This window comes from Bradysia coprophila, unplaced genomic scaffold (assembly GCF_014529535.1).
Source record: "Bradysia coprophila strain Holo2 unplaced genomic scaffold, BU_Bcop_v1 contig_350, whole genome shotgun sequence".
NCBI lineage: Eukaryota > Metazoa > Arthropoda > Insecta > Diptera > Sciaridae > Bradysia > Bradysia coprophila.
In genome coordinates, this window is record NW_023503608.1 from 5,295,141 (window position 1) to 5,321,946 (window position 26,806).

A 26,806-nucleotide genomic window follows, 5' to 3' on the forward strand; every position below is an offset into this window, starting at 1 on the left:
AGAAGAAAAAACAACATCCAATTCACGCCCATTAAATTCGTATAACAAAAGATTCAAGTTCAGAGCCCTGATAATTTCCGAGATAAATCATAGATAATGGTTCACCAAACCACATAATATTAATGCATACCGAATCGGGAATGTTAAACTAGTGTATAGTGTAATTTAATATTCAATATCATTGATTACAATTTTCAATATCTTTCGTATTCGTATAATAGAGACATTAATGAGCAAAAAATTGTGTTAATGTTTTGTTTGTTGAAAACAAGTTTTTTTTCTCTAATTTTTTATAAACTTCGAAAAAAATCTCTATCTTGGTGACTGATGAGATACTCTCTAAAATTAAAGTCTAAGCGTTCTCTGGGAAGCGTCTACCACACAGGGTGTAACTTAGAACAATTTTTATTGTCGCTGAGTACATTTTTGATTTTTGTACCAGCCCTGTTGAATGTCGTTCAAAATGATCGACTCGTTTTTTAATTTTCTGAATATTATAGTTTTCAGCAACAACGATTTTCTCTAATAGTAACTTTTAATTGTCTTCGGCAATTGCCTAAAATCGATGGTATTTTACGACAATTTTTAAGGTAAAGTGGTACACCCATGATCTACCATCAGCTATAAATATAAGAGGTGAGCTGAAACAATTTAAATTCATTGTTGCGTCGACTTTAGCATTTAATTTAAGACATTAATCGGTAATTCATTTAACCCTGATCTTAATTTATACGCAGTTGTATTGGTAATGGTTATATAGATGGTATCTTGTAAAAAAAAAGAAATAACCGTCGTCGTCGGTACGGTGTGAAAATGTAAATGAAAAAATTACTTTGCAATGTTTATAAAAAAACGCACAATTTAGGTGTTTAGTGGTTTCTCACACACTGTCTGGGGATTAGAAATGATTCATTAAGCTATTGAGAACGATGGAAGAAGAAACAGGTGAATGAAAACGGAACGACAAGATTTTTCATTTATTTGAGAAGTTTTTATGATAATTGATTGGATAGACGCAAGACATTTGGCGGTGAATTATGGCTTTTATTCAAGGATTTTTCACGTTTTTGTGCAGACGTCGGTACAAATCTGTTTTGGAAGAGATGATATTCAATTAAAAATTTGCACAAGAAAAATCGACCACTGCTGTGCTTAGCCATGTACAACGTGTTGATTTAACGAAGAATACAATTCTTTAGTTTGCCAAAAATTGTTTGACTTCTGCTGAAGGTTTAAGAGTTTAAGATGACGAAGACATTAAGACAAATATATACACGGATTAAGCCTGAAACTACCCGTGAATCACTAATCACGAAGTAGCAGCAGATCTTTGCTCCTCGTATAGATGGTAAAAAAATGGGAATAAGCGATCGTCCAAACCACTTACAGTAGAGGTGTGACGCAAGTCCTGTTATCCACTTACAAAAGAACTGATGCCGGTGTAGGTGACGCTTAGAGATTCGACACGCAAAAAGATATACGTCACAAATGGCAGCTGATGAGGTACGCGAAAGTTTTATCAACAAAAAACTTACCAGAAAGATTTTAGGAAGAAAATTGTAACAAAAAAAATTTGCGTCACAAGTGGCTCGTTGAACTCGTATGTACGCCCAAAATACGAATTAAATACTTTGGGGGTAGTAGGAGCAAAGGGGGAAAAGTCAAAAAGTTCGTGTATATATGTTCCTCAGTCCAGCGAAAATATTTTGTGTCAAATTTTTCAGTGTGAACGGACTTGCGTCACGGCCCTTCACTAACGTAGGGCTATGATGCTGCCTTGTACCCTACTACTACAGTACAATATATTCATCAAAATATTTTACTAAGTAGCTATTGAAGTTTTGTAAATCACTTTTAATACGATATCATTGAATGTTGCTTATCAGATCGAATATCGAATACTACAACAGCAAATTAATTCTCCTGTCTATTTGCGATACGATCAAAAAAAATAAAATTATCGGAGAGTTCGAATTACAAAGAAAATATCCGAAAATAATTATTTGCACTGCGAAAAACCTTTCATCATTATTGATTGCCGATGAAGAAGAATTGACCACAAAAATTATTGAATAAATAAATGAATCTGCTGCTTCCCATCCATCAGTGAGATCTATTTTTTTCCTTCTTTCTTTCTTTTTATTTCCTTTCATAATTTCAAACGAAAACAGCCTCCGGCTAGTTACTTAATTTATATTATTGAAATTATTTCATATTAATGGCTGCAAGCGAGACACCCAAGAGAGGTGTTGTTATACACATTGAAGCATTGAAACGTTTGAGGTTCATCATACCCAAAGAAATATTGTGGCTGAACACCGAGAATTTATGATGAAGTGTAGGCTTTTAATTTGTATAGCTGAATAATGTACCTTTAATCGGAGAATTTCTGAAAACCTTGAATTACAATTTTCTATCGACGTATATCATTGTGTCAATGTATTGCATTACACTTTGATAATAATACAAAATGAAATGAATAAAAGAGGGAAAAAATCAACGAATTTGCAATTGAAATAAATCAATCGAACCAACTCGTTTGGTCTATTTCTGCGCTCACACAAACTTCTTCCTACGTTCAATATAATAACCTTACGATTTTATCACATTGAGACGATTCGATTTAAGTCACTTTAGTCGGTCTGGTTGTTTTCATACTTTTGAAATGCGATACTCTCTCTATAATAGGGTGTAGCGTTTTGCAACCATTTTTTAATTTTTTAAGGCCTGCGGGTAGGTTCGATGCAGAATGGTCCACTGAACACGAAAATACAAAATTATTTTTTTTAAAGTTCGAAGCTCCCATGCGCACCTCTGAAAACCGACTTTTTTGGTCCCAAAGCCATAGTGAGATTAGTTCTGCCGGCTGTGCGGAAAAATATATCTTAAGTGTATATGATAATTAATCGTAGAGACCGTGGCTTCAATTTGGCATACTTTAAAATTTAAAAAAAATTGAGTCACCGTTGGACAATTACAAAAAGTGCTCCCGACCATGACTTTTTCAGAATTTTTTTGGACTTAGAGCTTTCTAAAATATGTGACTGGAAAGGAATATAGTCGTGTCGTGTAGCTCATTTTAAAGGGAATTTCAAGAGCTTTCAAACGAATATAGACTCGACGTAAAGATTCACCGGGTTGCAGATTCGATGACCTTCTAGTGAGTAGAAAATGGTACGAGAAAAACCATATTTTTTTAATTTTTCACAGAATTTATACAAAAACGGTTTCAGATTGTTCTTAGTATTGTTGGCGTTAATAATGCAGCAATCCTGGGAAAAAATGAGCGATGTAAGGTGAAATTTCAAAAAAAAATTGTCGGTTTGATGATTTTTCGATTATCTTAAAGATACGAGTTAAAGTTACCCCAAGAGTCGGTTATTTCTTCCCAGAATTGCTGCATTATTAACGCCAGCAATACTAAGAACAATTTGGAACCGTTTTTGTATAAATTCTGTGAAAAATTAAAAAAATATGGTTTTTCTCGTACCATTTTCTACTCACTAGAAGGTCATCGAATCTGCAACCCGGTGAATCTTTACGTCGAGTCTATATTCGTTTGAAAGCTCTTGAAATTCCCTTTAAAATGAGCTACGACACGACTATATTCCTTTCCAGTCACATATTTTAGAAAGCTCTAAGTCCAAAAAAATTCTGAAAAAGTCATGGTCGGGAGCACTTTTTGTAATTGTCCAACGGTGACTCAAATTTTTTTTAAATTTTAAAGTATGCCAAATTGAAGCCACGGTCTCTACGATTAATTATCATATACACTTAAGATATATTTTTCCGCACAGCCGGCAGAACTAATCTCACTATGGCTTTGGGACCAAAAAAGTCGGTTTTCAGAGGTGCGCATGGGAGCTTCGAACTTAAATTTTTTTTTGTATTTTCGTGTTCAGTGGACCATTCTGCATCGAACCTACCCGCAGGCCTTAAAAAATTAAAAAAAGGTTGCAAAACGCTACACCCTACTCTATAACCAGTGTCTCTTGCTTTTCTGGAATAACGACAGCGAGCATTGTAGTAGAATAAATGCGTCTCCTAATAAAAGTTCATCAATCATGTATATCACAGTATCAATCAATTATCGATGTAACACGACCGGAAAAATGGGTTATATTACATTGTTGAAATGGTTGGAATAGCATTATGAATAAATAAATCCATCGATGTCAACTTTCATGTCAATAGGTGGTGCAGAGGTGAGGGAAGGTGTGTAGCAATAAATTGAAATTCAGGTGGTTGTTTTATACAGTTCTTGGTCTCAATATAAAATACTTAAAGTCCACTTTGCTACACCGTTTTCAAAACCTCATTTCGTGGACTGACTATATCCTTGCTTGGATATTCTCATTTTGATGATTAGGATGTTTGAACAATGCCCAAACAATTACGTAAAATAATCTACTGGTAAGCAGCCACGGAAATGATTCATTATCCGATGACATCTACGGTAATCTTCATTTTGGCTTCTTCGTTACTAAATCTGTAGTTGTAGTGAGGGATTTCTCAGTGGACATTTTTGTATGTACCTAGCTAATGGGAGGTGATTGAAAACCGAAAACATCATGCACTTTTCTTATTGAAATTTCTCCTGGCACACGAAATGTACAAGGTCGTGTGAGGTGTCCTTAGATAGGTAAATTGCATATACTTTTGGGCCATATGGTCTTATTCATTTTTAGGGCAGATGAGGTCTTATTGGGTTCACATTTCATCCACACTGAGATATGAGCAGTTTGAAAAAAGTTAAAAAGTGACTATTTCGGGGAACTTGTAGCGGTTCCCTAAACATGCATGGGTAGTGTCACACAATGAATTTACGTCAGAAGTGTAAATTTCACACTCAATTCCTCTACGAATAATTCCGTGCACTAGAAAAATTTCGGTAGACTGCTTTTAAAAGAATCACTCGGTAGGAAGTGTTGTGTAGTGTACAACCCTTCACAGACAGTAAGCATATTATCAGCATAACCAGTGCCGCCTTTTCCATATGGGCCAAATGGGCCAATGCCCGGGGCGCCTGAAGTGGAGCAGAAAAAAATGGCGCCCGAGGTCCTTAAAAAAAATTTAGCTTTACTAAATTGGCGCCTGTTTTTCCAATTGCCTGATGGCGCCCAAAAGCTAAAAGGGGCACTGAACATAACTATCAAAACAATTACTAGAAGTTACTTATTGGCAGCTCCACAAAATTGATGATTTCCTAGATGTACTAGATTCACATTTTAATAACGATCAAAACATTGTAGCGATCGATGATAATGATTAAGTACAGAGCTCAGCGTTAATTTTTTTGCACTGTAAATTTATTGATCTGCAAACATTTCATCTCTGTACGCCGACTTTATTTATGGTTATTACTAAGCTGTTGATACACTGGGCGAAAATATATCTTCCGTTCAAAAATTAAATAAAACAAGAGAGAACTTTACACAGATTAAAGTCCACAGCACTAAAGATAATTGATGACAATATCATGGACACGGAAGAATGCCTTCCATTCGCTAAATCGTTTATAAAACATCACATTCACCGGTACTGTTACATTCACCTAATTCGTATATTTACTTTAAATACCGAAAAGAAAGAATTACTGAACTGAATATTCCTATCTGATTAATTCAAACAACAAAAATTCCCATTCTAATCATCTTCATTCAGTCCAAACATAATTTTTACCGAAAACTGTCTAGTTTTAACATGGAATTTAAATATTTAAAAAACACAATAAAAACACATTTTCGTATCGCATTTTATACACAAAATACTTATAAAAGAGTATGGAAAGCATAAATAATTCTTTCTTTAAGTAAAGAAAAAAATGCCAACAAACTAACAACAGTAATTCTATATTTTATCGTAAAATTAATCCGACCAAAAAGAAACTCTGCAAATACAAAATACACATTTCGACTTCGAAGATAATTCTTTAGAAAATGGTAAAATAATCATCTGCATCTGAATGCTGATTGAAATTTTCTTTATTTTCGTCGAGGAATAATGGAATATTGCATAGCAAATTTTATAAGAAATATTTTTGAAATTTAGCTTATCGTTAAAATAAATTGTACAATTTATCGTTAAACTTGCTGTTGACTTACGAAGACAGTGTCCATCGCAGATTTTAATTGCAAGTAAATGCAGTTCGAAATTTAAATAAGTTCAACGAAGCACTTCAAGAGATGGTGTTTCATTAAAATCTGAAAGGTGCAAGTAAATAAGTTCGATTTTTTTTGATCTTATGTTCCCGATAGTTTTCTTAATGCAGTCATCCAACAACTGTTTTCAAAACCTTTTTTTTTGGTAACATGTTGGTAGTGCCTCAACAGATACGTAATATATATTATGCACCTGTTGCCAAGATTGGTATTTTGACGTGCAGGACATTATTGCCCTAGCTGAAGGCGTGGGTCATAATGCCTACACGTCAAAATAACAGTCTGGCAATAGGTGCATATCATATTTTATCTGTCGAGAACAGATATATCGAGATAAACAAAAACTCCCTAGAGGGATAAGCTCGAGATTATCGTTCTAGACAGATAATAGTACATTTTCTACCTTGGTGTATATTTCGAGAATAACTTCGTATGTACAATTGTATATAACGAGCGCCAGCGAGTGTATATACAATTGTACATAAGAAGTGATTCGAGAAATATACACCAAGGTAGAACAATGTTTTATCTCCTGCAAGCTGATATTTCATACATTAGCGACATAACCACAAAAATTTGGATTTAAAATTAATTAATTAAGCATGTTGTTTTAAAACGCGTTCACAACGAAAAAAAAACATCATACAGAGAATCCTTTATTTACTTACTCACACACATATACTGTCCACCTCAACATTTCGTTCAAATCACATCATTCCGACTACTCTGATTATTTGATCGATGTAGAAGTGACTAACGAACTACTACCGACACCAATTGCATCGCGTTATGTGATTTGTTGGCGTAGTGGTCAGCATGTTTGGTTGATATGCTGCTGGTCCCGTGTTCGCTTCCGTCGTTCGGTGATTTTTTTTTTTCAAATATGTAGATGGAAAGTAAATTTACCCTAGGTGGGTTATGTGTGAATTATCCAATCGTATAGGCTGTGGTTATGTATGTGTTTGTGTTTATATGCAGAAACGCGTAATGTATGAAATATCAGCTTGCAGGAGATAAAGTTATTTATCTACCTAGGTGAAATAATAGCAGTGAAAAAGTGCTATTATTTCGCCGTCGGTAGATAAAATAGCGTATTCACCTCTGTCCAAATGTTTATTTAGACACTTGGCGTTATAACATTCGCCTTCGGCTCATGCAATAACTCCCCAAGTGTCTAAATAAACATGTGGACAGAGGTGAATAATCTACTATTCATGCACAAGGACCAAATTCTTCCAGAAATAATTTTACATGCTACATGCGTTGAAAACCGTACTTTTCATGTTTCAAGCACTACTTTCGACACCCTCAACATGGAAAATCCATTACATAACTGGGGATAAAAATGAAAAGTCTCGTTTTCGTGTGTTTATTCACCTCCGCTACGCTCTGATCAAGAAAAATTACACAAAAAGTCTTCTTTTCATCTTTTGATCCCTGTCATGTAATAGTTATTTATGCAATCGAGGTGTCATAATTACACATCCAGAGCCTTATAAAGTACTTTGCATCGAGTTGCTACATTGTTTTGCAAATTTGGCATATTAGGATGGTGAGTGGTATAATAGTATGTTACATACCAATCAAAACGGTGTGTTTTCGACCCAGGTGGTGATAACGTCCGAGGATGGAACGGAGCTCCGCGAAGCGGAGCGTAGGGGAGTCTGAGTGCCGAAAGAAATCCTTATGAATGTATTGTCACAAAACACTTAAAAATTTATATTCGCGTGCATACAACGACTTGACACATCTGGGAAATAATAAACATAGGATCGAAAATGACAGAAGCGGGAATGAAAATTGAGAGAAAAGAGTAGGGGAGAATGTTGCTCTTCTGGTACTAAATTTGATGAGTGAATGTAACTTTTTTGGTACTCCAGGATGAAAAATACTATTATTAACTATGGCATAGCGATAGATAATCATATATTATCGACAGCGACGCAAGAATAGACGCCTTCCTACGGAGGAATGTAATTTTATTCAGTGAGATGAATATTATAACAAATGAAGTACAAGATTTTTTGTCAAACACTACCGTATGCTTTAAAGAACAACGTAAATAAACTTAATGATTATTCATCATCGATTAAACCTCGACGTGCTTGCTATTTCTGAAAGGATAAAAACGACCTGACTGAACGCTGATACTGAGGACTGTAAATTTAACAGCATTCTAATAAGATAAATCAGGAACCGTATTTCATGCTTCTTTTGGTCATATCTTTTCTTGCAAGACGTTAATCACTTCATCTTGACAAATTATTTAGTATGGCGCGAACAAATGGGTCCGATTTTCTTTTAAGTTAAATTCAGACAACCAATTTCTATCATAATTGGATACTTAGACATGCGATAATCTTGTGTCGTTACTTTGTACGTAATGTCAATGAGCAAAGAACTGGCTGCAGTTCAGAATTTCTTCTTCTCAGTTAACTGTTATAGAACTACAACAGTAAATTGATGCAATCAAGATCAAACGATCGAATAAAAATTTTAAAGAAATAAGCATTCAATCGATTTAATTTTTGCGGGTATTCCATACGGTCAGTGTGGTCACATACATTAAACTGAGCGCAGAGTTCTTTATGGGTTTTCTTTAACTTTAACAAAAATGTGATACGACATCGAAATGCCTTTTATAAAAAGAACTTAAATTTATAAGAATAACGTGATACTCCGAAAAGAAATATGTAATGCGGTCGTATCATCATATGAATTATGATGGGTATGTGTTTCGGTTGAAAAATATTCTTTTACAACATGACAGCATATTGGCGTAATTTGCGACACTCGTGTTGCATTGCATATCAATTATTTATTATAAAATGTTAGGAATTTTCGGTCGGGCGACAACGGAAGTTAAGAGACTTTTTCGAAAATATTTTATAGGTCGAATCTGATGGTACTTACTTTGATGGTAATTTATGTTACTTAGAAACGGATTTCCAGTTCCTTTTTATTAAGACGAAATAATCACGTTGTCGTTCGACAACCGCATGGAATACAAAATTCATCATTGATGATGTTAAAATGTAGTTAATCAAGGAAAACTCTTCATGACAGCAAATCAAGATAGCATTCCGGTCACATTCATTAAGAATTATAAAATGTAAGACCATTTTGCTGCCATGATAAATGGCATGCGATTAAAATGACCTGACTGATGATAAATTTATTAGCTTTTGCGTGTGTAGAGTGCGGTGTGTATGGAGTGGTTTTTCACCTGTAAGTGATTTTTTCTTTCATTTTATTTATTAAGCGTGAAATAGGCATGTACACAAACGAATCGCCGCATTTTAGTCAAATGAGCAATCAATTTAGAGAAATTGCCGTATGAATTACTAATTACGATACGCTTAAGAACTTTGCCTCACTGTTATGCATGATAATTAATTTAACCTTTGAATTTCAATCAATTTTTTTAAATGGAATATACACTATTCCAATAATAATCTATGCATCTTATTCACCTTGTCGACCATATAGTGCTAAGGTGAACATTTTTTTTTAAATTTTTGTAATGTTTTTTACATTTAAGTTTCTGATGTACCGTAATCTGTATTCAATGACTTAAAGAGTAAGACCTACTTCTTCTTGTGGTTAGAGTGGTATGAGGTATAAGGGGATGTCCATATAAAGTATGTAACGGGTAACGCACAAGAGTCAGGGGTGGGTTTCACAAATGCGACGTAATGTTATAGGGTCAGTGGTAGGCGCAAAAATTTGAATTTCTTTGAATGACACTCAAAACTAGAAGTTTAAAGTCGGCGAAGTCAATGATGTGCCATTCGACAGATGATGTTCATCGGTGCCAAACTTTATCGAAAGATGAACTCACGAGTGTGGAACTTATCACGGCACCATGAAACTCATGATGAATCAACGGCACACGGCTACGTGCCATCAACGAAAACCACTAAAAATTTCTTTTCTTCATTTGCATTTTTCGCTACGTAACGAAAGGAGGTAGAAGGGTGGGTCACAGCTTACTACCTAAAACTTCTTGACTTTGTTGGAGTTTAATGAAAAAAGGGCGAAACTCTCCTTCCATTGAAAACCCCCACAACTTCCAACATGCTTAAGTGACTTAGAAGCCTATTTTTGACGCTTGATATGCACTTATTTACTTAAGACCAGGTTATGGTCGCATATATCGCAAAGATGTTAGAGAGCATAACCTGGCTTTAACAAGGAAGAATGTGTTTATAACTCTCAAAGGACAAATTTCAGGACTTGGAAAAGTTTCAATCTTGTCTTTTCAAATGGTGCGATAGTTGTTAGTCGGTATCACTGGCTAGATGCGATGCATTACGCCTCTGTTTCCGAAAACACCATGTAAGTGGTTAGAACTACAAACATGTCAACTTCAGATTGAGCCTCTCAGACAGTATTCACAGTAGCAGAGACATTTGCATCGGATGTGATACCAACTAACAGCAATAACGTCGTCGTTTCAATCCACTGTCTTGCTATTTGAAAAGACTCCATTGATTTTATTTGCTAATACCTGAATTTTCTTCCTTCTTACATTATATATTCGTATTCGCGAAACATACAATTGCAAAACTCGCTAGAAAAACAAAAAGTTTCGTTACGTTCCAGCGCTTTTTTGGAAAGATATGGGAAGTGGTGACCAGATTATATAGAATTAATCGTCATTACATTTACCTTTTACAGTAAACTGCAAAATCACCAAGGAAATCACCTAAAAAAATTGTTAAGAAGCGGACATGTTATGAATGCCTTTGTGAATTAATGTAAGTTGAAGTGATTGCTATCTTACTGATCAAATTACGTCAATATACTTAAGTCATATATCGCTACAATCTGTCGACGCTACGTAAACATTGGCTCCTATTGGCTCTCTTAACATCCTTAACAGTGATCTACTATTGTTCGGAAGAATTTCTGAAACAAGATCTTAGCATAAATATGTGAACATGAGCAGTTGGAAATTGTAATAACGAATTTCTTAGAAAACGTCTGTACAAACTTTCAAAATAAGTTGCTATGCCATTGGGAGTGTTTTATATTTGATTCGAATGCATATGACATCAGACATCTTATGCCAAACTTAATAATCTTCCAAGCCTTTCTAATACGACGTTGTACAACCACGTCAGCATCGATTTGATGGCTTATTTATTTTCGATTCGATGTTTTCTTTTCTTTAAATTTTTAAACAAATCTTTTGCATGCCATTCGATTGTCATTAGAGAAGAAAAAAGAGTATAAAGTTTGCAATGACCTGAAGGTCGAATAAATGTTGAATGCATCGAGGCAAAGATGTATAGAAAAACTTGAATTCGATTGAAAATTATTTATTCATTTTTTTGTATGATTTTATAATAGAAGTTAGCCGCTGAAACAAGATTCACTTTTTGTGTATAATAATATCGTATATCGTAAACATTCACATAACAATTTATATCACATACCTTTGCGAAAAAAATACCTCGGAATGAAACGATATAATGTGGTGTAGAAGTATATATAAATGTAGAATATCTACAAAATCTGTTCAGACTGCATATTGCGACTCTTATAACGGCTATGAAGAGGATACTAAGCTTATTAAGATAGTTGTACTAATGTTATAAAGAAAATGTTGTAGAAGGGCACTGAATAGCGTTGCTTATATGTACTCCAACGTTCTTATACTTATGTACTTTCAACCCTCCAATTGACTATAATTATATACTTTATGAATTTCATGTTTTTGTTTCGTATTTCTCGTACCTAGGCGCAATCTGTACACGAGGGGTAAGAAACTGTAAGTTACGACTTCTTTCCAATAAACGATAGAAATGATCAACTTCCAGTGAAATTACAAATCGGACAGGATTCGGTGAGCCATTTGAAAAGATTGCAAACTATCTAGAATCGTAGAATTGAGTGACTTGTTTCTGACCAAGACAATCTTTAAATCGATTTTTACCAGAAAGCCATGTCGTAGGTAAGGCTCGGAACAGGATTACCTGAACCTGACCTGGATTTACCTGAAACCTTTTATGATCTGAACCTGGATTTCAACCATTTTGAACTGACAGTCAGAACTGATCTGGCATATGGCATGGCAGGTATACCTGAAAATTTGTATGAAAATTTCAGGTCAACCTGCAGCCCGACAGAAATGACCTGCAGGTCATGCCTCTTCAAAAATAAAAACCTGAAGTTCCAGGTAAAGACATTTTTGACATCGGTTTTGACCGATTTCGAGCCTTATATGACGAGACATACTTTGTACAAATTGTGAAAATGTTGTAGAAAACAAGATCCCATCATGGCTTCACGATGAAACATCATTACATGTTTTTGATTTCCTCTAGGGTCGAAAACGGCGCATTACATTACGAGGGAAAACAAGAAGATTGGTTTGGGAAAGTAGCTCTTTCGAATTGTTACATATTAGTGATACGCAGACTCTTCTCATTTCATTTCACTTCATTAATGAATGAAACTAAATGACAAATCACAGCATTACAAAACTGTGGATAAAAATGAAAAATCACGATTTCGTGTGAATATTGATCTCGGCTTCGCCTCGGATCAGCAAAGTTCACACGTAAACTGTACTTTTCAAAGTTTTATATCATTATTATTATAAAGATTGTCTTGGCCAGCAAAAAATCTATTTGAAATTTTAAATACAGGTTGTGCCAAAAGTTAGACAACAGTATCATCAGTCAGATTAACCTAATAACAATGTGAGGTTTACCTGACACATGTCTTGATCTGACCTAATTTTCCTCGAAACGCGGAAACAGTTTACCTGAAAAATTTGTTTACAGGTCATCGGTTACCTGTCATAGGAATATTTCTAGCATAAGCTTACCCCTCGCATGCGCCAATAAGTCAAAAGCAGGAAAATGGAAATTATATTTAGTTTCCTCAATAAAATAACATTTTGAAGAAATTGTGGGATGAGTTATTTACTATGCTTGTATGCAAGCAGTTTCGTTGTCTACAAAATATCTGATTTATCGGAATGAACCCCGGCAAAATTCCCTGGCAGCAATCATACGTGCATTCATAATTAAGGAAATAAAAAGAGAATCGTTCAACTTCTCCATTTTTATGAGTGAAAAACATTCGTTATACGTACCAAACGCATGATAAAAGAAATTGAAATAAACATTTTGTAACAATTCGATAACAACTTGTGTATATAATGTACAATGTATGGCTCATATCTTTGTCAATTTGTTGTTCTACATCAAACAACTCATTACGTACACAAAAAAAAATATTTTTTTTTTTTATTCAACCGTGCACAATCCAGCTAGTTAGGAATTTCATAACAGACAACATGAGAGGAGGTATTTCTCATTCCGATAATAAGACATAAAATATGCTGTTAATTACCCATTTCCAACTGTGAAGAAAAAAAGCCTCATTTCGTGTGATGTGTACACATGGTTATATTGTCTATCTATGCCTGTGTATAATTGAATCTTCCGAATCATTTTTACATAGTTTGCACTGACCACGCACTCATCCGAGAAACAAAAGTTTTAATAAAGGCATGAAAATTCAAATGATCGTGTAAAGTATAAGCTCAAAGTTCACGTATTTAAAAAAAAAAAAAAACAAAAAAACAAACGGAGTGATCCACATGGTGCCGAAAATATTACAAAATTGAATGGTTTATTGTTGTTGTTTCATCTGAAATTTTGCAGTACGTTCATGGTTAACACACGAAAGGAAAGTACAATTTTTGAATAGAATATGAGCTTCTGTCGATAGACTTATTATGCATAACAATGAAGAACGAAGAAAATATTTACGAGTTCGATGGTAATTGTCGGTAAAGTTACGTCATCATTATTGTTATAATGAGTATAAAATGGTTATGACTCTCAAACGTATTCATTTGCTAATTGACTTCTCTTAAATTCCATTCATTCAGTTGAAAGGTGGAAAATCTTTTATTGGATTGTTCCTATCGGTATCCTTTATCATCTCTTTACCGATCGTTGTCGTTCGGGGTATCTTACTCAAGACCGACAACAATTCTCGCGTCTTTTCTTTTTAATTGGCATCATAAACCATTCTTCAAATAAATGTGCCACTTAGGTTTAAAAAAAAACAGCGAAAAATAATACTGCTGTGAGACGTGTGTGGCAATAATGGTTTACTCTTCAAACTAAACTTTGTTAAAATCAAGAAAATTATAGCAAACATCAATCAAAACGTTGTGTGTGTACACGTTCGAAACAAGTTGTGAAACCATTTAACAATTTAATGCTGGTCGTGTGTATTAATATGGTCATATTACCAAAAAATAATCGCTAGACATTAGACGACTGAATCTGCGAGCTGAGCGTTTAGCCAACGAACATATTAATTATCATTAATGACGAATCGTTTAAAATCAGACGTATACTCATCCGAAAACATGGTCATGCAAACAGTCCATCTGGTTATTCGTGCACATTTATATGGCCGTATCAGTGGTGTGGTTGAAGCACTTATGTAACACACGAATGGGTTAGGAATGCACATCCTACATGAAGCGGTATAGAGAGCGCTCTTAGGTTAAACACATTTAAGTTTAAAGTTCTCGTCTCGTACTATACATTTTCAAATGTGGTTACAGTCGGTTGTATTAGTACAGATGAACAGAAATTCGAACTGAAAATACAGTGAAACACCTGAACACATAAGCACTACCTTATTATATCGGGTGTGTCAAGGAAGGTTTTATTTAGTTTCTTCTCTCTGAAACCGACATTTTAAATGCAATTTAATTGAACAGATATTGGATCTAATTACAACACACTAAGTAATTTCCTCACTTTACCCGTCGATGGAATGCTTATAAAACTATTCGATCTTATACAGAGACACCGTTGCTGCTAGAGTGGGTGGTAAATTCTTGTTTATATTTTAGTGTAGGTCGGATGAATTGTTTTCGGTCATAAATAGAGACCAAAAAACAAATTGAATCGGGGGTCTGCAGATCAGACGATTTATCTCTTTACGTAAAGTAAGTTATGCAGGATGGTCTTGGTGATTGACTCGATTCGGTTGAGTGTTTTGCCAGATAATGAATGAGGTGAAATAAATGAATATAAAGTTTATGTGAAGAATAAACTAGATGGTGTATGGTGTGGTAAGAAGATATGTGCGAAAATGAGGTCAGTGGGTGGCTGGGATTCAAATAACATATAAAAGAAAAGTTTAAGGAAAATCGAATGCTTAACTTAAACAACTTTAGCAAATTAAATTGTTCTCAAATTATCAAATGGATGGTACACACATTTATTGTGTGAACGCTGTTCATTCAACTCAAATACACTCAGTTTCTATATAAACTTGTCAATAAATTATTAGCTCCGCTCGAAAAGAGATAATCAATACAACGAGAACCACTTGGTGATGTGATCAAATTACGCACATCATAAACTACACGCATTGTATACCAGAAAAGCAAAAAAATTTACAACTTTTACTTTCATCGATACAGAGATCTTTACTTATTTGCGAGAAAAAAACGTAGTAAATAAATAAATTCAATGTTCGTGTAATTTAAGTCATCCAAAACCAATACGAGAAGATTGAATGAAAATGGTATGAGGAAAAAATCTTCAACGTAAACAGCTCTGCATGCATGTATACATACATCATGTGTGTGAAACGTAACGAAAAACGCCGGTAGAAAAGCATTCGGCATATGAGAGATTACCGATTTAATGCGCATAAAGTGAAAGTGGATAATCCAATAATTGCACGCGGGTTCAAATGTGTTACGGTAACACACGATTGGATATATATGAGATTTGAATATATTGTTGTAAAAGGTTCGCTTTCATATAAATTTAATTGTGATGGAAATCTGTCAATAGTTAATTTACGAATAATCTACCTGGTGACAGTGGAGTGTCTATTGTCAGGAGTTACTTGTGTGCTATACAATTTGATTGACTCAAACTTTCAGAAACGTCTAGCCATCTTCTATAAACTTTCTTATATGGAAGAATCAGCGTTGAAACAAATGAAGTAAAAGATTTTGCAAACACTAGAGACAATCAGATTTTTCTATGCGATACATTACCGAAAGATGTGACGCACAAGGTTGAGTCCATTCACATGGTGTGCTGTATCGCTTATGGGACAATTAAACAGTTGTTCGAAATATTATAACTGCCACTGACGAGTGTTTCCACTGCACAGAAATGAAACATCAAGGAAGTCAATTAGGGTAGGCTCAGAAAGTTGTTTAAATAGAGCTGCTGTACGAACAATTAGATCAGAATAAACTTGAAAGCTGAACGGGCAACAGCCCTAAATAAATGTTTATTTCTCAGTAGAAGTAGAACGGCGGTGTCTGGCACCACTAGTGCGGGGAGAATATCCCTTCCAGTCACCAATGTTTGTAGAAGTATCAATATCGGCAATTCAAAGAGAAACATTAAAATTCTCAACAACAGTATTGAAAAAGTTGCATTTAATAAAGACATGTAAAATGCCCACACCAGATACTGAGATGTTTACATTAAGTTTGGAAGGACAGTTAAAATTAGACATCAAGTAAACATATCAGGAATAGTTGTGTTACTAAGACAAAAATACAATAAAAAAAAATTGAGAAGAAAACAACAAAGGAACAAAAACAAGAATCGACCATTATGAATAAGACTTGTATTGTTTCATGAGCAACGTATGATCTAACAAATGAAGTAAACGATTTTGTAGCAAACACTACGAGGTACTTTAAACAAAACCGTTAGATTTCGTCAGTTACTGCATGGTTAAAAATTTTAAGGACAAAAATTGTTATTCAAGAATCAAAACTATTCCGATACGAATTTCGTCACAGACTCACGTGTCCACTAAATATATACCGTCAATGTCTCAATTCTCATCGATTTTACCCTTATTTAACGGAGGATGTAATTCTCTCTACTTTTGTGCGTGTTCATTCATCTGAATCTCAATTTAAATTCAGGATAATCCCAGCCGACTACATTCCATTAGTACCACTGTAGTAGTCCTTGTTGCAATTCCCTTAAAATTGAATCAACGACCTGTTGATATCATTAATTTATCGAATGATATGCACATGATACATTTATTGATGTAACATGGAATTTTATCGAACATTTGTTACATGAAACGTAAATAAATTAATTAATTTCATGTTGTTAATGGGGCCAAATAATTTATATCAGAATAGTTAAATTATATGCGATTAAGTACATTATAGATGCAATAACTGAATTATCTGACAGTTTAAAATGCAAACGTGGGAATTCGTTTGAATGTTCTCCCATAGAGTAATACCTATCTAATCTACCTATGTTATAATAGTCGTTCGAGGCATGGGATATTTTCGTTCACACTAAATTGTTTTCATACAAAATGAAAATATGTTTATTAGAATTTGAATGCAACTTTTGTTTATTTATAGCGTTGTATACACGAGAGTATTACCTATTTGAGTTACACATTTCCACCTCATCTCTACCTGGGTATGTATTTAACAATTGCTTTTGAATTAATATGGAAATTGTGGAAGTGAGCCGTTTAGGAGGTGTTTTCAAAATGACTGTAATTAATTTGCTGTTAATGTATGGCATTAAAAGTTAATGTACAATATGTTATCTCCATTTTATAATTACAATTCGGATAAAACGTTTCGTTTAAATGATTCGGATGGATGATAATCTTTCGAGAAATTTCTTTTTGAAATTTATATTACAAAGTGAATTTGCATATTTTAAATACAATGGCATTTTGCTCAAATAAATAGACAAAAATATTGTTTGAATCGTTTGCATATTAATTAAAATTTGTGACCAACATTTTTGTTTGATCCTATTAATTGTGTACATTCACTTCGACCAAATGTGTTTCCTATTGGCTATTCTCATAGATCTACATTCTTTTAACTACCACAAAAACTAAATTTTATTCCTAAAAAACGGTCAACCGAGTGTTTTTTGAAGAGGTTTCACAAAGTTTACCTATCCTACATTTTCAGGTAGTATTGGTTAAAAACCAACAGGTTATGGGCGTTTCGCTTACCTTTCTAATGATACCAAACACAACATTCTGGTATCACTTCACTAGGTTTGATGTAGAGCTAACTTTTTTGTACGACAATTGTAATATTACTCGCTATGTAAAATGAGATTATTTTACTGCTTGTCTTGTCTGTTTAAACTCGATAAATCTGGAAGTCATTCTCGTTTGGTACAATTTCGACATTTTCCACATAGAATATTGGGACCACATGACGACTCCATAATAATTTTTTTCTCAAAATTTTCAGACGATTTTAATGGTCTAAAAAATTCCTGACCCCACATGAAAATCTGAAAATATATGGAAAATCCAAAATTCTTTGATTTTTTTAGACCACTAAAAAACGTCGGACAATTTAGTAAAAAAAAAGTTTTGGGTATCGTTCTACAGCAACAATATTTTGAGTGTCATGTAGAATCGAAATTTTAGTATGCCGTTTTTATGGTTTTTATGGCAAAGGGCTCGTGGGAAACAACGAAAAAACGTTGCGCCTTATTATAAGTATCGTCTATGACATGAATTACGTACCAGTTTCTACCGAAAGAACTTTTACAACGATTTTGTTTTTATAAGTCCATTGTCATGCACTATAGGTATGTTGCGTGATTTTCTGTAGCGTTTTCTTTTCTTTACATTTTTTTTGTTGTTGAAGTTGTTATATCGTGAATATTGTTTAGTTGTCGTTGGCAATACGTAATCGGTTTCATTGGAGATGATGTATTGTACATAGCTTTCAAATGAATTAGTCATACATATCATCTTAAATATATTTCTCTGAGATCATTTTGCTATGGTGAATTCGTTGAGATTTTGAACATTGACGCACACACCTAAATTGTGCGTATCAATGACAGTCTCACAGTGATATTGCCGAAGAAGAGCCTCAATTTACATATCTTTCTCATAGGCATCTACCAAAATACCTCATGCAGAATCGATTTATTTATCTCTCTTATAAATAAGTGAGAGAAGGAAAAAGTAAAAATGACAAAAATCGGTTGACAATTTCGCTCGACACAAGACATCTTGTTAGGGGTGGGTTAATATTAAGTTCTTTGAAAATAATGCAAACATAAACCCCGAGATTGCACGATTGTATGTAAATATTAGTATTTGGACGAATGAATCTATTTTTCACCAATCACCTTAGACATGTCTGCTAGGTATTTGTGTCCTCCGCAGATTATGAATATGAAAATCCAAGCAATGTTTGAAAATTCAAACATTCATCCTAATCTCGCATAGTACGAAGATGTTTTATGGACACCCCTACATAACAGAGAAAGACTGTAAACATTTCAGTCTTGTGTATGTGGTTGACTAGGTGAACAAAAATATGACCGACGGAAATGTAGACTCTGAAATGCAATTCGAAAATGCAGATAATCAGGTATGTGAACCAAAATTGTTGAACATCAGGCGTACAGAGTGGACTTTCGATTTTATCAGTAAAAATTAGAGCAATTGGTCCCTTTGCTTGTACAGCCAGCGATCTGATCAATCAAACAATGCATTGAAGCTAATGAGTGAATCTTGAATTAATGTTCTTTATAGAATGAAGGTGATGCCAACGAATTAGCTGCAAAATGTGCTTCAAAAAAGAAGCGTTCTGAATTTACATATAAGTAAGTCAAAGGGGATTTTTTGTATGAAAGTTCTAAAGCTTCAATAACTGTTTATGTACAGGAACTATGTTGTAGAAAATCGTGGCAGAATCATTTATGCCGTTGAGTTTTGCAATTGTCTCAAGGATGGTGAACCGATTATATTTGCTACGTGCGGCAGCAACGCTGTTACCATTTATGAATGTAAAAACAGTGGCGAAATGCAGCTCTTACAATGCTATGAAGATCCAAACAAAAATGAATCGTTTTACACATTGACCTGGTCGTTCCATCCTAGTACCTTGACACCGGTATTGGCTGTTGCTGGATTGCACGCCATCATTCGAATAATTAATCCGACGACAATGACTTCGAATAAGCATCTCATTGGACATGGTTTCGCAGTTAACGATCTAAAATTCCACCCGGAAAATCCACATCTGTTGCTATCTGCCAGCAAAGACTTCTCTGCACGATTGTGGAATATTGAAACTGCCGTATGTATAGCTGTTTTCAAAGGATTAAATGGACACAAATGCGAGGTACTCAGTGCAGACTTTGATGCAACGGGTGGTCGAATAGTAACAAGTGGAATGGACAATTCAGTACGAATTTGGCAATTAAATAAACCAGAGATTCAAGATGCAATACGAGCAAGCTACAATGGATACCGTGGATTCCGCACAATTATGGAGCATTTTCCCGAATATGCTGTCAGTGATCTTCACAACAAATATGTGGATTGCGTTAAATGGATGGGAAATTTGATTTTATCTAAGGTTCGTACATGTTGCACATACATTACGATGTCGTTTTATAGAAATCTCCATCATTCAGTCCAACGAGAACTCGATTGTTTGCTGGAAACCTGGATGCTTGCAAGAGAATACCATTGCTGACGATTCGACCATTGGCTCGGTAATTCATAAATTCGATTACGTAGGCCATCAATACTTTTCGATTCGATTCGCTATGAATGTCAACAAGACCTACTTGGCCGTTGGAAATGATCGAGGAACGACATTTGTGTGGAAAATAGATCCAACAGCGAAGCCGATGCATTTGCGACATGTCCTGTGCAATGAAACCATTCGTGATGTAGCCTTTTCACGGGATTCTAACATTTTGATAGCCGTGTGTGACACGGGCACTGTATGGAAGTGGGACAGAGTTCCGACGACGTGTTAAATCGAAGCCCCAAAATGGTGCTTACGGTTGAATCGAATAATTTGTGTGTTGCAACATCATTTGTCTGAATATTTTCTTTTGTGTTGACGACAATAAATGTGAAAAATGAAGAATACTGAACGTTCACAGCTGTATATTACCCTCAATGCCTCAAGAGATAATCGCGTACCGTTTTATACGCTCTCACATAGACAGACCGTTTCAGTAAGTATCAAATTTTCTTTACATTTTCTCGTCACTTGTGTCCATTAGAGTGTGAAAAGTATGACAATTTAGTTTTCCATATTTTCCACAATTTTTTGTTTTCCTTCTTGTTGCAATAAAACTGATGGAACGATAAATCATAAAACAATTTGCCAAAGTGCTTTCTCACATGGATAGAAATCAACAATTTTACATGTCAATAGTTTTCATTGTTATGATCCTATCGTTTTATCAATGTGGCTGGGAGTTTATTTTCGTCGATGTTATTTATGTATGAAGTCTCATTTTATGCGAATTTTAAATTTTATTTATCGTCGTATATACCTACTCTCTCGCGCTTTTTACATCCAATCACAATGCGACTGGGGAGTGAGGGAGTTCGTATTAAGCCATAAGCACAAACGAAAATGCTTGAGTAAACTTTCATTTAACGGAATTGAAAATATTATATGGAAGAGGAGCATCATTACTTCCTACGAATTCCTTTTCCGTTCCGAAAATCTGACACAGTTCAAAAAGTTATTGTATTGAAGTTATTATACACAACCATCCATATAGAACCATCCATAAATTTTTGGGGTTGATAAACAAAAGCCAAAACCGCACTAACCTATTTCATTATGTAATACATAAAGAACTGGCAGATGGAGATAAGACTTGCGTATGTTTTCCATATTAATGATGTCGTGCCGTCCTGTTGGTATGCCATGGCTTCTACAGTAACCCAACATTTATGAAAAGCGCTTTTTATCGCTTTATGTATTTCAAAATGAGATTATGCCAATCATGCGTGAAATTTTGATTTAATTAGACACATAATGGCTCAAGTGGCGTTAATTGGTTTCGTAAATTCTTAAGAGAGTTGCTATCAGCCGAACCGGTCCGATTATAGTTGAGCGAATAGTTTTGTTATGGACATTTTATGTGAGCATTAGGCATTAGATTTACTGGGAGAGGAATTCTCATTCTGCACGATTGGTCTCGGTCCCAAGATGTCAAATCTTCCGACAGATATATTCTATTGAAAGATAATATCAGGTCCTCAAAGGATCTTTTAGTTTGGTTGTACTGCCGTTAGATTTAAGCCCTCCGAATGAAGTTGGGCCAAACCATGCCAAAGAATATTTTAGCCATCCAGCCACAGTAAAATTAGTCCAAAAAATCGTAATTTAAACTTTTGAGGAAGGTCTACCGCCTACCGCAGGCATCTGAAGTCAGATTGGCATTTTGGGACCGAGGCCTATCGGATGGAATAACTACATCGATCATGAGACACAAAAAAATGACAGATTGCTGGTAATGGTGCTTCTTGCCAGGAAAACGAAGGCGAGATCCAAATAGTTACACCAAGAAGTCGTTTCTAACATTTGTAATGCACTCCAACGATTTAGCGTTTACTGCGTTTTAAATGCAAAAAAAGATAGCTTTTACAGTGATAGTCAGCAATGCACAATGCAATGCATATATTCAAAGCTAAAATCGAGCAAAATATTACAGGCAAACAATTTACAAAAACAAATTACTGCGTTAAAACTAACAAGATACACAAATTCGCTACGATTTCATTGTTTCAAGCACCTTTACCAAGACTCATTGATCGAAGACTTATTGTGTTACTACCAATATTATCCGGTAAGAGTCCTGGATAGTTTTGTCGGATTGTGTCATAGCTGAAATTGACAAGGAGCAAATGTTCATAAAATGTTCACCACAAAAGACGTTCATTATGGGGATGAAGTGTCTCACCTAAGTTCTTTTTCGGTGATGAAACCAGCTTTTGCGGCGCACCTACCGGCTGCATCCGACGTGAATACGTTCGATGTCAATTTTATGTTGAATTCTTCACAAAACTGCTCTCTAGTTTTCAACAGTTCCGCACCAATTCCTCTATTTCGATACTTTGGAGAGACGCAAAGGCCACCGCCATTCAATATCTGTTCCGAATTAAACATTACTCCATTCCTCATCACCTCAACCACATTCTGATATCTTTTAATATTTCGATGTGATTCGAGCATAGAAGCTAATGTATATCTTCTGTCGGTGCACACATGGTAGATTTCTTGGACAATTAAATAAAAACTTCGCCATAAATCTTTAATGCCATAAGAGTCCTCACTCAGGTTGACGACGTAATTCATATTGAGGCCAATGATTTCATCGCTTCCTTCTTTTAGGCAAACTAAAGCCGCTTTCTGCTTAAGAATCATCCATCTGAACAATGAGTCGCAATAGTCGAGGAAGAACAAGTTCTCATGTAGACCTTGACGAAAGACAATTTTTTATTTTCCATTTTTCAAAATGTCATCAAAATAAGTCTACGTACGGTAAGACACGGTTAAGGGTTCGGACACATGGTAGTAAACCTTCATGAAATGTATGGCCTCTTCGTTCATTGATTCCGGCAAATCTTGAATGACAAAATTTTCTCCCGCCGCGGAGAATCTATGCCAAACTTTCGGATATTCCGATGAGACAGGACGCTTCCACGATAAAGGCATGGTTTTCTATATGATTTACAACACAATTTATTCACTAATTGCGCCAAAAGTTGCCGTCGACCTGAACCTTACTCGTAAAAAATCAACAATGAATTGGCGGCTGTTCGATGCAGTAAAATTCGATCAAACAGTAACTGTGCTCTCGACTCGACTATTTTTAGATCTTATTTCTACTCAAAAATTACTCTATTGCGTGCACTTGACCAGAAACTTCGTTGTTCGTTTGTCGGTCGGTTTTGGGATCCAATTGACGTATTTTAGTGGGGATGATTTTCTGACTGACCGAATCGTTGGCGAGAAATATTTAATAGGAGAGAGCGAAGTAACTTTACGAGTTATTGAACTGTGAGATATTCGAAAAAGGCCTCACCAAGAATTTGCCAATTAGTGACCTTCTACACAGACACACACTTCTACACATGAGTACTTCTGCATAAGTGACCACATTCAGTTGTCACCAATCAAATGAAGATCTCCCTTTAATTGAGAGAGAATCATTCCAAAAAAAACGAGTGCTCGTTTCTGCAAATTTTTTGTGTGTCTAACATTGCATCCGTTGAGGTTTCACTACTTAAGGCTACAATTAGCAGTACATATTTTGATGCTTTCAGATATGGTAATAGTCTTTTGCTCAGGGAAAGTGTAAGGCATTAACTCTTTAGATTTCCAACTTCGATCACATATTTAGGCATCTAATCCTTATCGATCTGCATTGACCTAAAAGTTATCTTATTACTTTTGATGTGCTTCGGTAGTTTTAGATGAGGATAGTTTTTACGGATCTTGTCGAACCTGAAATCAACACGACAATTGTTGTTAAAATATTTAAAGTAAGTTTCGCCCTTTGCAGAAGACATATCTCACATGAGTTTTCTTTCGAGTTTGAAACCAGCTCTTTTAGCGCACGCATCGCCTATGTCCGAAGTAAATATGTTTAGCGTCAACTTTATATTGAATTCTTGACAGAACTGCTTCCTTGTTTTCAATAATTCCACACCAATGCCTCGACCCCGATACTTCGGAGCAACGCAAAGTCCACTGGAAGTCAATACTTAATCAGCTTTGAATATAGCTCCTTCTTTTATCGACCTGACAGTCTGATATCTTCCAATATTTGGATTTTTATTAATCAGAGAACGTATGGTATACTTTCTGTCGGTGAGCAGACGGTACAATCGTTGAAATGTTGAATACGGATCCTTCAAAATATCCCTTATCCATGCAAAGAAAGTGAAGTCTTTTCCACATAAGACATAATTCATATTTGAAACAAGCCAACACCGTGGTCTGTTTAATCACCATCGTTCTGTATAGTCCGCCGACTCGATCAACAAAAGACGCGTCTTTATGTTGATCGTTAAATTTATGTAAAGTTAAGCTGATTTTCATTTCTTAAAATTAATGCAAAATATGCGTCCTGTAAGCAGTGGCTAATGGCTCATCTACAAAGTAGTTTTCGTTAATAAATTTAATGGTCTCTTCAGTCATTGATTGCGGCAAATCCTGAATGAGATAATTTTCTCCCGACGCAGAAAGTTTATGCTATGATAACGGCTATGACAACACAAGTTATTCAAATCTGCTTTAGAAACGTTAAACTAAAAAAAAATCACTGAGTTAAGTTTACACCAAAACTGCAAGACTGAATCCATCGAAAAATGAGAGTGAATCAGCCGCTGATAGATACTCACAAGAAATGTAAAGGAGCCTGGTTTCTCGATTATTTTTGTATTTAAGGTCTTCTTTCTACTGAAAAAATCTTAATCATGAACGTTTGACGTGTTTGATTCGGATTTAATTGTTTTAGACTGGATCAAAGCCTTTTTTAGACAAACTTTTCTGAAATTTAGAGAAACTTAGTGAAACTATTTGCATGGAGTTTCGCTAAACTTCACCAATTTTGAGAAGTTTGTTAGGCTGTTTTACCTTTCATCGATTTTTTTTAAATCGGTGAAAGCTATTGGAAACTTATATTCACAATGAAAGGGATCACTTCTCGATTTTTCGTATTTTTGGGTCTTTATTAAAAAAATTAGGAAAAATTCTCTATTATTATGGACCTCGCGAAAATTCTTAAAACTGTTAAAATGCATTGCATGCAAATGTGGGATTGTTTTTCATATTATGGTTTGAACAAAATAGCTGATTTCATTATAACGAATATGAGTATGGAATGTCGAATACTTCTCTTGTACACCTTCGAGAACATTAGTTTTTCATGTGGGTGGTTCATTGAAATAAAACAACAAAATTTGTCATCAAAATGTGCGTAGGAAAATGGTTCTGTAAGTGTTCTTGTAATTACCGTATTTTGCAGCTGAAAATATCTTGCTTCTTGGAAATGGTTTATAGGTAATCAATACGAGCAAAGATGAAAACAGAAAGTCTCAAAACGCATTGGTATATTAATTTAAACAAATTCTAATAAAGAAATTTCATGAAATGATGTTGGATAAGACAATTAATTCATTACAGAAAAAAAACTTTAATTTTTATATCTGACTATTAAAACATCAATTATCGTTAAAGTAATGTTGAAAAAAGTTCTACATCCAAAGAAACAAGTATTCAGCATTATAAGGCACATTTCCTACATCGTTTTTGAGTAGATGGTAAACCGAAATTCGATGAGAGACATTCTAGAACGTAATATCCTCACACGCAAATGAATTTTAAATTCTATGCTATTTCCATGCACATAAACAGACAATTTCAAATTGAATATCTAATCTAATGGCATGGTTATGTTCATGGATAGCATGCTTATAACGCCGCCACACCAACAAAAGAACCACATATTTGGAGGAATAAGTTTTTTGTCGGCTCACAAGAATCATGTCGATTCGTGGGTACTCTTATATCGTCGTATGGAATAAATTGCTTCAATACAAAATACTTAAACACATTTTTTTTCTTACGACGAGCTTTTTCTTTACCGTCGTTGATGCTTGCATTACATCATATGAATATGGCTTATGAGTAGGGAAGAAATGATGGAGAGATTTCATATAAAGCATAAAAAGAGATGCCATTGTTGAGTAAGAATTTAAATATGAATGGGCATAGGAATGTTTGTGTTTATTTATTTATTTATTTACGTAAAAGAAATGTATGT

At 34.8% G+C, this 26,806-nt stretch overlaps 3 protein-coding genes and 1 long non-coding RNA gene across 5 annotated transcripts in view; 2 read left to right on the top strand and 2 right to left on the bottom strand.

The window, feature by feature from the left end:
* The window catches only part of LOC119080497, a 46,804-nt gene that overhangs the window by 8,287 nt on the left and 11,711 nt on the right, over window positions 1–26,806 (bottom strand). The gene's annotated exons all lie outside the window — the stretch shown is intronic.
* LOC119080574 lies at window positions 616–17,953 on the top strand. Its single transcript, XR_005088344.1, has 3 exons — window positions 616–945; window positions 990–1,081; window positions 17,578–17,953. It is a non-coding gene; the product is annotated as an uncharacterized LOC119080574 (long non-coding RNA).
* LOC119080470 (polycomb protein EED-like) lies at window positions 19,454–21,110 on the top strand. Its single transcript, XM_037188848.1, has 4 exons — window positions 19,454–19,584; window positions 19,749–19,819; window positions 19,881–20,577; window positions 20,636–21,110. The coding sequence occupies exons 1-4, from the start codon at window positions 19,531–19,533 to the stop codon at window positions 20,984–20,986; spliced, it is 1,173 nt and encodes a 390-aa protein (XP_037044743.1). The 5' UTR covers window positions 19,454–19,530; the 3' UTR covers window positions 20,987–21,110.
* Window positions 22,616–23,973, bottom strand: LOC119080511. 2 transcript variants are annotated; one of them, XM_037188921.1, is made up of 4 exons: window positions 23,764–23,971; window positions 23,517–23,697; window positions 22,937–23,453; window positions 22,616–22,860 (listed from the first exon to the last, which is right to left on the bottom strand). In XM_037188921.1, exons 2-4 carry the CDS (start codon window positions 23,689–23,691, stop codon window positions 22,761–22,763), a joined length of 792 nt encoding a protein of 263 aa, XP_037044816.1. In that variant the 5' UTR covers window positions 23,692–23,697; window positions 23,764–23,971; the 3' UTR covers window positions 22,616–22,760. The 2 variants fall into 2 exon arrangements, with proteins under 2 accessions (XP_037044816.1, XP_037044815.1); XM_037188920.1 differs by having other exon boundaries at window positions 23,517–23,973.

What these genes read in the sequence shown, in the direction of transcription:
- LOC119080511 (XM_037188920.1), bottom strand. Translation starts at nt 23,691, where the DNA reads ATGCCTTTATCGTGGAAGCGTCCTGTCTCATCGGAATATCCGAAAGTT. An exon ending in ACCCTTAACCGTGTCTTACC is followed by an intron (nt 23,454 to 23,516) that starts GTACGTAGACTT and finishes TCTTTCGTCAAG; the next exon opens with GTCTACATGAGAACTTGTTC. An exon ending in ATCACCGAAAAAGAACTTAG is followed by an intron (nt 22,861 to 22,936) that starts GTGAGACACTTC and finishes TGTCAATTTCAG; the next exon opens with CTATGACACAATCCGACAAA.
- LOC119080470 (XM_037188848.1), top strand. Translation starts at nt 19,531, where the DNA reads ATGACCGACGGAAATGTAGACTCTGAAATGCAATTCGAAAATGCAGAT. An exon ending in TCGAAAATGCAGATAATCAG is followed by an intron (nt 19,585 to 19,748) that starts GTATGTGAACCA and finishes TGTTCTTTATAG; the next exon opens with AATGAAGGTGATGCCAACGA. An exon ending in GAAATTTGATTTTATCTAAG is followed by an intron (nt 20,578 to 20,635) that starts GTTCGTACATGT and finishes TCCATCATTCAG; the next exon opens with TCCAACGAGAACTCGATTGT.